The 12,352-nt window shown below is 40.7% G+C and overlaps 1 protein-coding gene across 3 annotated transcripts in view; it reads right to left on the bottom strand.

The window, feature by feature from the left end:
* Positions 1–12,352, bottom strand: part of Cdk8 (cyclin dependent kinase 8) — a 74,018-nt gene that overhangs the window by 39,830 nt on the left and 21,836 nt on the right. For all 3 annotated transcript variants that reach the window (XM_021162569.2, XM_021162568.2, XM_021162566.2), the window contains exon 2: positions 3,967–4,042. In XM_021162569.2, coding sequence (XP_021018228.1) covers positions 3,967–4,042 — 76 coding nt within the window. The remainder of the gene's footprint in view (positions 1–3,966; positions 4,043–12,352) is intronic.

The raw sequence follows: 12,352 nt of genomic DNA, 5'->3' as shown, positions 1-12,352 counted from the left end.
GGAATGGGTGGGTAGGGAAGTGGGGGGCGCTATGGGGGACTTTTGGGATAGCATTGGAAATGTAATTGAGGAAAATATGTAATAAAAATATTAAAAAATTTTAAAAAAAAGAAAAAAAAAAGAAAAACTAACAGAGATAATGCAGTCTTTACACTAATGTCTGTAAAAATAAGATATTGAAAAAAATCTTATAAAATAAAAAGTATGCCTTTCCATTAACTTCAAAGTCACAATATTGTGATATCAATTTTCTCAATCAATTTATGATTTACTGATCTAAGTCATAATTCTAGATGGCGCTCTTTAGAAATTAAACTTGACTAGCTAACCAACCAACCACAACCCCACATAACACCACAAAGGACCTTAAATAGCCCAAATAATCTCAACAAGAGGTAACGCTAATAGCTTCACCCTGCATGACACTGAGTCTGTAAATCTGGTATTAGTGGCAGACTAGATAATGTCGGTGGTGCAGATACAGCCTAGAAACAGACCTACACTTACACAGTTCCTGAGCCTGTGCACTGATGAAGACTTCTTTACCCAACAGAGAAAATAACCATAAAAGGAAAAGGTCGTAAATGTACTACATTGAACTAAAAATCCCTGTCCAAGTTAAAATGTAGAATACCATGACAGGTAGGTCTTTGCTATTTCTTTGTGTGTAAATGCATTTCTAGTTACTGAGCTAGCTATAAAGGCAAGCACCTTTGATTAAAAATCCAATCAATCTACAAAAGCATTTTGCAGCCATTTTAAGTTCATTAAGTTGTATAGACTTTAGATCTGGTTAACTTTATGTAATGCTTTTATTTAATTGCAAGTGTATTTTTAAAAAGTAATAAAAAATAATAAATGCATGGCCATGAGAGATAGTTCAGTAGGTTAAAGGCACTTATTGCCAACCTGAATTCGATCCCTGGGTCTCACACAGAAGGAGAGAGACCATTCCTACAAGCTGTCCTCTGACTGACTGTGCTCATGCCATGGGACAAATAAATACAAGAACCACCAAGGTTGAAGCCAATGAAATTTCACATTCGGTTCCCTTGGAACCAAAACCAAGGCAAAAAAAGACCCAAAACATTCTCGGCACTCTAAAGCTCCCCTGGTCCCTTCCAGTCCCTTTGATCCCACCATAGTCTTAAGCAGCCTGACTTCTAACATCACAAAGCAAGGTCTAATGGATTTCATTTTAAGACGGACCTGTGTTTATAGAATAGAATTTGATGAACCATCCCTGATGTAGAAAAATCTTATCTCAGGAGTCAAGAGTGTGAAGGCTAGTTAACTGAAGCCATCTCACATGGAAATGGCTGAGTGGCTGAACACAACTAGGGAAGCAAAGGATCCAGATGCTTCACTGCTCTGTCCGCTGATTCTCCAAACCCCACAGGATCCACTTGCTGACCGCCCATGATGAACTGGCCGGAGATCTGCTTTGGTCTCCCCCGCACCCCTCCATTGTTCCAAGTCCATTTCGCCTGCCTTGTTCTCTCAGAGCCACATCAGTATGAAGGTCACTTATGGGGACACTTGTCTCTGCCCTGTGGGTCAAGGTTAGTTTAGAGTGCCTCTGTCCTTGTGAGGTTTACGGCAAAGGATCTTTTTTTATTTTAACTTTTTGAATTTGGTTACCTAATAGTTTCAGTGTCCTTCATGAAAGTAGTATCCTTGTTCATCAAATTACTTGTATATTTGCCAACAATCGTATTTATAGGTGGTTGCGTTTCTGTGGCTCTATCCTGGACATCTAGCTATGTGTTCAACTCTTCTCCATGCTCAGATATGACTACTCCAGCTTCCTAGCCACTTCACAACCAGCCAGTGTTGCTCTCCTATTTACATGCTTTTTCAATTTTATTTTAGCTTTTCTGGCTCCCTTGTCTTTCCACACAAATGTTAGAATCATCTTTCTCTATGAAACCCCTGCTAGAATTCTGATGGAAACTACAGTATTTGTAGATCCATTTAGGGAGACCTGACATATTAACTATTATGTGTCTTCCAATCCATGAACGTAGTATGGAATTCTAATCATTTAGGTCTGCTTTCATCAATCAGAAATTTGTAGTTTTGACCACACAGATCCTGAAAATGTTTTGTTAATTTTAAACCCAAGTTTTCTTTATTATTGGGGAGACATTATAAATTAAATTACTTTTGGGGAAAAAAAATAGTCCTCTGTCCTTCTGTAGGTAGGCACTGGCTAGGCAAAGGCTTGTTTAGTGCCTGGAGCTTGTAGAGGGTTTCTGCCATGTCTAGGTCTCTTGCTGGCTTGCTGAGGTGTCCCAAGGGTCGGTGGTCACTTGGGGGCCCCTTTGTGCTCCATAGTGATGTGGCATCTGTATATTTTTGGAAAAAGCCCTTTTGGCTGGTCTGCACTAACATCTACTGCCATGCACAGCGGCAGGACATAGGGGGAAGATTAACCAAAACTGAGAGTGCTATTTAAAAAGCCATGTAGAAACCTCTAGTTTTTAGTTTTATTAAAAGAATAGAATTAAAAGTTATTAGCATTTGCCCACAACCTCTGGACTCTGGATAAGCGATAAGATAAAATTAAATAGTCCCAAGTCAATTTCTGTGTTTACTAACATAAATTTCAATGTCTCATTTAAAACTTTATGTTCATGACACTCAGATGTATTTCTTAAAATATACAATTGTGTGCAAATTAGATTGCCATCTGTAATAAAATACTATTCATGAATATATGTATGTGAGTGTATGTGTGTGTGTGTGTATAATTCTTAAAACTCAATCTAATGGATCAAGACCTATTGAGTAGATTCTTCCCAGTGCCAGGTGTGGCATCAAAATAATCTGGGCTACTGTCATTACACTGGGTTGCTGAAGAGAACTAAATGACTGGGTCCTACAGCTGAAGATACCATGGAGATAGTTCTTACTCATGTCTTCCATCTCTTGCCAACTCTTCTACCCAACAAGCAAGCATTCTTTCCTTTTCCAATCGATCTCTATCATGACACGGCGCTCACTAATTTGCACTGTTAAGATTCATGGGTCTCTTTTACCAGTACTGTAAAAATACTCAAACAGAGACCCAAATTTGTGAGTCTTCATTTTTCCTACTTTAATGTCCTGTCAACAAACAGTTGTCCTTGGAAGGCACATTAACAAGAATCTGGTAAATGAATATGATTAAATTAATACTTGTAGATTATTGAAGCCACATTACACACAGACTCGAAGACTAGAGCAGCAGAACAGCAGAGGCTGGGATCCACCCCATGAAGGTCTGATTATAGCGTCAGGAAACAAACATTTCAACCACTTTTTCTTTAACTGTGTGTGTACAGGTCAGAGGACACTAGGGGGGCGTTGGTTGGTCTTCTCATTCCAGCGCACGGCTCTGGGACTGAGCTCAGGCTGCGCCACTCACTGGGCTGCAGCGCCTTTTCCCATAGAGCCATTTCAACAGCCCAGAGCCACAGCTTATAAAAGTAAAAACTCAAGTCAATCTCAAGGACACAATGTTTAGTTTATGCATATTTACTAACAATGTATTAACACGAGAATACTTCCTCTGGAGTAAGGAGATTCTAGTTACAATATGGAAAGCTGTATTTCCAAAAGAAAAATAAACAAACATGGTAATAATCAAACAGAATCTCATTTTTAAACTGGCATACATAAAGATACTAATTCCAGTCATATAGAACTGTTGACTTTATATAATAACTGATACTCATTAACAAGAATGAAATGACAACAGGAGCTCTAGGATATAGTAATATTTATCCCAAATAAATAAATGTATACTCTGCAAGAACTTCAAGCCACCTCAATTCTCCTTTTTTTTTAAAAAATGCATTTTTTGGAAATATTTATAATGAAAAATATTTATCAGCTTTCAATTCATATGATTCATACAGCAGAGACATGCACAGTTGACACTCCTACATCAGCTGGTGTGGTAACAACAAGAGCTTCACTTACTGCTATCTCTCTGCATGCCGACATAGAAATTCCAGTTCCTTCTATTTGTTTTAAAGCGTAGTCTTTATCGTCCTTCCTGTAAAAACAAAGTTATTTTAATATACAGCTTACTCTATGTTTGCACGTATTTTAATAAAGTACTACATAAAAATGAAACCTTCTGTTTAATGCCATTGTCAGACAGGAAAATTTCTAAAGGTAGTTTCGCAGGGAGGGTGGTATCACCACCAGAACGTGCAGCCTTGTCCAGGACTCCAATTAGTTGTGAAGGGCACAGAGTCAGACATCCTGCTCTGGACTCCTAGGGACAAGTTTCCTTCTGAAATAAAGCTTGGTTTCTGTGCTGGCTAGTTTTATGTCAACTTGACACATAAACTAGAGTTATCTGAAAGGAGGGAACCTTAACTGAGAAAATGCCTCCATAAGACTAGGCTGTAAGGCATGTTCTTAATTAATGATGGATGGAGGAGAGTTCTATAAGACCCTCTCATGGGTGGTCCTGGGTTCTGTAAGGAAGCAGACTGAGCAAACCATGGGAAGCAAGCCAGTAAGCAGCACCCCTGTGCATCAGCTCCTGCCTCCAGCTTCCTGCCCTCTTTGAGTTCTTGTCGTGACTTCCTCATATGATGAACAGTAATATGAAGTGCAAGCCAAATAAACTGTTTCCTTCCCAACTTGCTGTTTGGTCATGGTGTTTTGTCACAGCAATGGAAACCTTAACTAAGACAGCTTCTTGTGGTGGTGCACACTTTTAATCCCAGCACTCGGGAGGCAGAGACAGGCGGATTTCTGAGTTCAAGGCCAGCCTGGTCTATGGAGTGAGTTCCAGGACAGCCAGGGCTACACAGAGAGACCCTGTCTCGAAAACAAAAAAAAAAAAAAAAAAAAAAAAAAGACAGTTTCTAAACCAGTTTAGATGTCAATGCATCAGAGAAGTTCAGATACATCACTAAAGTATAAAACTGTTCTCACTTTAGATCAAAACATACTATAATCAGACTCTGGTAATAGCCTCGGTCACACTCAAGGGCCTTCCAGAGTCCTCTCTTTGCACCTATCTCTAAGTAGTGTGTATCAAGAACTGTGCTCAAAACTGGAGCTATACCATTGCTCTATCTCTTACAGAGCTTCATGTCTTAAGTAACCAATCTGCCATAACACAATTCGAGTGCTATGACAGGTCAAGTATAAACCAGAGACATAATTCAGGGGTTACTCTGACAGAAGACCCAAGCAAGGACTCCTCAGACTTATCATCTAGCTGGGGGTGGCTCAGCGCTTGGGGACTCTGATACCCTTTATTTCCTGGACTACTGAGGATCCTGAAGAAGATCAAGAAACAGAAAAGTTGAGGAAAATCCTACTTTGATGACTTCCATGATTTCTATTAAACCAAAGACAAGCTCACAACCTAGCAGGAAATCCAGAGGGGAGTACAGTGAGGAGCTGACTGACTCAACCCTTGTAAAACCAGTTACGGTCACTTAATGCTTCATTCTTTTCAGTTATTATTAAAACTCACATTGCTTTATTCTTTTCTTATACAATGTATTTATACCAAATCCTCAGGTAAACAAATCTTAATTATTCAATGAAGACGCTATTTCCCACAGGGAAACAGCTTTATAATAAAGGATTTTAACAACATTCTTCATAGTAAAAGTCCCACAGGTCTCGTCATATGAGAAAGATATTAAGGATAACTGCACTTTAATACTAAACCTGAATGGTTTTTCAAAGTCTGGAATAAGTAAAGACATAAAAATAAACACACTTGGAAGTCTACTAACATTTATATTGGGGGGGGCGCAGATATGGTAGTAACTGATAATGTTATATAATACATCCTGTTCTGTCTGAGGTAGAAAGAAGATTAACATCTCTGACTTCGGCCCTCCAAAGACAAATAGTGTGAAAGGCACGGAAATACTAAACTCAAAGGACTTGCTCATTCACCTCCTGAATATCTTATTCTAGCTTCATCGTGGGTGCTGTGACGAATTCTATGACCTGAATCAACTTAAGGAGAGGAAAAGGTTTGTTCCAGCTTACAGGATACAGCCCATCACTGAAAAGGACTCTGGAAGGTCCTTGAGTGTGACCGAGGCTATTACCAGAGTATGATTATAGTATGTTTTGATCTAAAGTGAGAAACTCAAGCAGGAATTTGAACAGAAACCATGGAGAATTGCTGCTTGCTTGCTTGCTGGCTGGCTCACTCACAGGCTCATGCTCAGCCAGCTAGCTGTTGCTACTGCTGCTGTTGCTTGTTAAAAGATTTTTATGAATGTGTCTGTGTACGTAAGAATGTGCACACACACAAGTGCCCATGGAGGCCAGAAGAAGTCATCATATCCCTGGAATTGGAATTATACGAGCTCCACTAAGTGCTGGGAACTGAACTCAGGTCCTCTGTAAGAGCAGCAGTGCTTTTATCTGCTGAGCCACGTCTCCAGACCTTAGCTAGCTTTCTCACACGACCCAGGCACCTGATCAGGCCTCCGACATTATAATTAAGACAGCCTACTGCAGACATGGCCACACATCAATCTGATCTGAGCAATCCCTCAGCTGAGACTCTTGTCTTGGACCTCACTTTGAGACAGGATCTCACTTGGCAACCTTGGCGGGCCTGAGCTTGACTTATAGACTAGGCTGGCTTTAAACTCACAGAAACCTATCTGCCTCTGTCACCTGAGATTAAAGGGATGTGCCACCATGTCCCACTATGTAAACATTTTTAAAATAAAAGGTTCATGAGAGATTAAAAAAATTTAATCACTGGTTTCAATAATGATCCAATATAAGCAGTCAAATTATAAATAAATGCTACCATAGCAGTCAAAATACAGCTAACCCTCAAACAGAGTTTGAGCTCTGCAGATCTATTACTATACAATTTTCTTAATATTTACAAGCATGTGAAGAAGTTGCAAATGGCCGGGCAGTGGTGGTGCACGCCTTTAATCCCAGCACTTGGGAGGCAGAGGCAGGTGGATTTCTGAGTTCGAGACCAGCTTGGTCTACAGAGTGAGTCCTGGACAGCCAGAGATACACAGAGAAACCCTGTCTCAGGGGAAAAAAAAAAGGAAAAAAAAGTTGCAAATGAATTATATAGCCTAGAAACATTACAAAAATTAAGAAAATGTTAGGTATGCCATGAATGCATCAAATATATGTAGATAATAGCTTATTGCTTACTATAAAGTATATACATATATTACAAAAAGTTAAAATGTATACAAGTTCTGGACTAATTCTAAACTATGTGAGATCATGAAAAACTGAGGGCTGTGCTCAGATGTAATCTAGAACCAAGGCTCTGAGTTGGAATCTAGAGCACCATCAGCTCTAATGACACCAGGGTTATCCCTTACCCATGCAAGCACAACTCAACACACAGCTTTGTTCTCTTGATCCCAACTTTCTTATCTGTTCCTTTCCAAAAGAATTAAAAAATGTTTTAGAAATATATAATCCATAGCTGCCACATCTATATTAGTTAGTTCATGTATAGAAAACTCAAATACAAGAAATCAATTTTTAAAAAAACAGGAAAAACCCACAGGTAACCTGAAAAATCTTGGACTTTCTAGGAAATCAAAGAGATTGAGAAAAGCTACAGATTTTATGTACAGCTTTTGGGAGGCCAAAATCCACACTCCTCTCTCTGAATTGCAAAAACTCTAATTCAGTGCTGCACAAGGAAAAACAAGGTTATAGAAGGTGTCTCGGGACAATGTTGACAACATCCTCAGATAGCGTTCAGGAGCTCCTGAAGCAGATATAAGCTTCCTTATTACTTTCTGTTAAGTAATTAAAGAATAAAGCAGTCTACGTGCAAGCAAAATGCAGACTGGAAACTACTGTCTGTCCCCCAAAACCACCAACAGAGCCTCCTCTTTGGGAAAAATCAGAGTCAGCCACTGATGGTCCTATTAGTCTAACAGCCACACACCTACACCATGTTCATCATAAACAGCAGGCAGCTGCCTGACAGAAACACTTGGGAAGATTAACAGGACCAACAGTATTCTGGATCAACTAAAAAGATGTAGAGGGAAAACTACCCACAATTCCTCATTTCACCACCCTCAAGAACTTCTCAGAGTAATGGTCTTTCATATTTTGTGACATTATAAATTAAATAATTTCACTATGGAAGGAGCATCTACAGTACAAAGCAAACCACTACTTTAAAATCCCCAAGGTCACCCTTATTCAATAAGTAGACCATACCTAATTTGGACATTGTTTATGGATATGTCTTTATTTAAAATCAGTCTGATTTTCTGAAATCAAAGGGAGTATAGAAGTAAACGCATAACTCTCATCTCAAAGAGGGTAAGAGGCCGTTTACTCTGGAGCCAAACACAAGTGACTGTGTCCTGGGAACACAGACTCATGTTATACCAACTCCAAATCAGTTCCATGAAGTTTTACATAGCAAAATAAATTAAACCATAAATCAAGACACTTTTAAAATACATTGGTGGAAATATCAGGGAGGCAGCTCACTGCAAAGCTGGGACATCTATGCTATAGAGCCCTGATGCTGTCTGAAGACACTCTTAGGTTGGTAGGAGCTAGGGATCTGTGAGGTTATAGACAGAGGTGGGCAATAAATGTCTGGGGCAAAGGCTAAAGGTAACCTAAGATAACTTACTGCAACCTCTCCACACCACTGAAGTTCTCATCAAGTCAGTAGTTGTAGTTGCAGCTTCTTCTCTGCAACTTTGTCCTGAGGGGAAAAGATCCACAGATGACTGCAGATTTGTTAAGACTAAATCCAAACATCTGTTCAGAGTTCTGGAAGCAAAAGTTCACAGGAAGACAATGGAAGGGGGAGGAGGGACAGACGCAGGATCTCAGGGCTCTGCATCCCTGCCTCTACATCCCCGTTATCCTGGAGACCCCAAACCCAATACTTTTGCTTCTGTTTGTGGGACAGGCCTTACTGTTTTTCATGCTGTACTATAACTTACTCAGTCCTCCTGTTGTGGACTCTAAGTACTGAGAGGATAGGCTTTATGCCACACACACACACACACCCATTTGCACACATTACCCTAGCTTTACCCTCTCCTGAAGGCTGCATGTATGTTCTGATTATGTTCTTTGATGAGCTCTCTCTTGGGGAAATGAGCAGTTCCTTAGGACACCTCTATCCTGAGGTTTCCCTCAAGCATTCTCCATGTTTTCAGCAAGTCCTGGAGCAGATCCATTCTCCTGGTTTCTACTCTGGTGAGCCATCAGGTGACAAAGTCAGAAAATCGAATAAGGGACCCTCACTCTACACCTTCCTACCTTGGCTCAGAGAAGACACAGGGCAACCTGAGGAGGTATACACCCCGTACTTGTAACCAAGAGATAATGGCAAAGATTCACTGACCATCTGAAGCAAATGTAACTTTAAATTCTTCAAAACCTATTTCTAGTGATGGTTCTTAAATGATTTAACTTCCCTTTTAGCCTACCACCCACCAGAGATAGTGGGAAAGAAAAGACACGGGAGAAGTTGACCTGTTTACAAAGGTTCGTTGGAGCAAAATATGTTGTCTGGAAATTGGCAGTTCAGTTCACAGGTTAGCAGTGGCAGCTCAACCCATTCACAAACACTTCACAGATATACCAGCAGTGCAGAGCAGTAGAGTTGGATAGCAGCACGAGTCAGCAGCCTAGGCAAACGTCAGCAGGAGGGACCAGGAGGAATGCCAGAAGTTCTCAGCTGTGCCTCTCTTAGGGAAGCAAAGATCAGCAAAGATGCAAGATCCACAAACGCTGCACAGCAAACTCTATAAGCAAGCCTAGCTCAGCCTCCGCCACTGTCTGTCAAGTCCTATTTATACCCTCCAAACATCACATGTCCTCCACAGGTCTTGCCTCAGCTAACATCACTCTGCCAATCACCCTGAGTCCATATAAGCTACAAGAAACTGCAGCACACCACCAGAAGTTTTAGTGCGCGTTTCTCTTGACAAATGCAGTGTAAGGTGGACCAATACATCCATGTTGTTAGCAAAGAATCTACCATGTGTCCCTTTCACGTGCTTGCTTTAGCAGAACATCCTCTCTCCTGTGTCTGCTTCAGTGAAACACTCCTTCATGTGTTTGCCCCAGCAAAACACCATCCAACTGACTTTCCAAAGAACCCTTCAGTTTCCGCTTCAGGCAGAAGGTTGCCATTGTCACACAATGGGTGGGTATTAAAGGGCTTAACCAAGTCTCCAATACCCAAGCTTCTTTCCTGAGAACAGATCTTTTCCAATTTAAAATGATCTTTTCCAATTAAAATTTAGCAGCTTCCTTCTTTAAATTTATCTAATTATAAAACTCGACCTTTGTAAAAGTTCTGGCATTACTTCATGGGAATCAGATCAAAAGTCTCACAACACAGAGACCAGTAACTAATGCCCATTTCTTCTGAGACAGAATACACCCAACTAATGAGGATTCTCTCGACTTGATCTCAAGGTCTTTTTAAAATTATATTTTTACTTTATGTGTATGTATGGGTACATGCCACATGAGTGCAGATGCCAGCAGACCAGAAAAAAAAAGGTACCAGATCCCCTGGAGCTGAGGTGGGTTTACAGGCAGTTGACTGTGTGGATTCTGGAAACTGAATTTGGGCCCTCTGCATGAACAGTGAACACTTTTAACCACTAAGGTATCTCTGAAGCCTGGTTTAAAGGTCTCTAAACTCCAAGATCTTTCATACTGTACAATCTTTGTTGCTCACTGAAGAAAACACGCTCAGCAAGGAAGCCTCCCTTACATAATATCCTATGACTTTATCTCTCCTGTATTTCCATTCATGCTATCACAAATCATGGGGCAGAAATATGATGGTTGGTTTTCACATCAACTTGCCACAAATCAGTATGCTGAGTAGAAGCTGTCCTGACCGCTTGACTGATGCAGAAAGACCTCCCCCAGCACACATAAAGAAGAACCATGACAGAAGAAAGATGATTTGCCTTTTTCAAGCCTGGCCCTCCCTGTCTTAGAGTTGATTTACCCTGTTGCTGCTGCCACTGCCTTCACTGACTTCAGAACTAGCATTTCCAGGCTTCTGTTATTGACTGAAGACCCACAGCTCACCAGCACACTTGTGGGGCTAGACTGGGACTGTTAAAGCATGCCAGCGTTGTGGCTTGAGCCAACTGTTGAGTTGTCGGCATTCCCAGTGAGATACTCTTCCTAACCCTGAAGTCCTTTAATATAGTTCCTCATGTCGTGGTGAACCCCAACTATAAAATTATTTTCATTATTATTTCATAACTGTAACTTTGCTACTTATCTGAATCATAATGTAAATACTTGTGTTTGCCAATGGTCTTAGGCCACCTGTGAACAGGTCATCTGATGCCCTACCCACCCCACTCAAAGGTTGAGAACTGCTGCTCTAGAGAATGTTAATACAGTATACCTGTGTTCAGGCTAAATTCAGTCCATGACCCATTAATATACTGTCCACAAGCTATGTAGGTTTTTATATTTATAAACAGTGGCTTAAAATATACCCACCTATTCATCCCCCATCCCAAAGAAGAGAGACTGCATGTGACCCATCAAATCTAAATGTTTACTCTCTGGCTTCCCTCAGGGAAAGTTTGTTGATCCCTGCTACTCTTCCACTTCCTAAAAAGGGAGAAACGAGTGCTGATAAACTGTGCCCTAGATAGACATCAGAAACACTAGGAAATTTGCAGAGCTGGTTGGTGATGGGTCATCATTTAAAAATTAAGCAAGAGAGCCAAGTCTATAGCTCCCTGGCAAAGCACTTGCCTAGGACAGCCCAGAGTCCCTCCCCCAGCATTACAGAACAGCTTCTGGTGATCTCCGGATGGGTTCCTTGTGGTCCCAGTGGTTAAGGAGTTGAATCGGGAAATGTAGTAAAAGTATATATTCTGCTATGAAGAGAGTGATAGATGACGTCATCTATCAGTATTACTAGGAAAGCTTTTTATTAAAACTGCTGAGCATGTGAAGGTCCTGGCCTCATTTCTCACAGTATAATCCATGATTAAGATAATAAAGGTCACTCAGACAAGACTCCAAATGTCAAGGTTTTCCCGAAGACTATCTAATAGCCCTCCCCCCGCCCTTTTTTGAGACAGAGTTCCTCAGTGTAGCCCTGACGGCCTCAAGTTTACCTAATACTTTCTTACAACCACCCACACATACTGCCCCACTACCGTGTGTGTTTTTTGTGTGTCCTAGCTACTGTTTTCTTTATTCTTCTGTTAGATTTAAGTCTTTCATTGCTGGAAATCTACAGCTCAAACAGGAAGTTGAAAAAATAAAATAAGGGCTGGTGAGATGGCTCAGTGGGTAAGAGCACCCGACTGCTCTTCCGAAGGTCCGGAGTTCAAATCCCAGC

Source organism: Mus caroli, chromosome 5, assembly GCF_900094665.2.
Source record: "Mus caroli chromosome 5, CAROLI_EIJ_v1.1, whole genome shotgun sequence".
NCBI lineage: Eukaryota > Metazoa > Chordata > Mammalia > Rodentia > Muridae > Mus > Mus caroli.
This window is presented reverse-complemented; position numbering and strand designations above follow the sequence as displayed.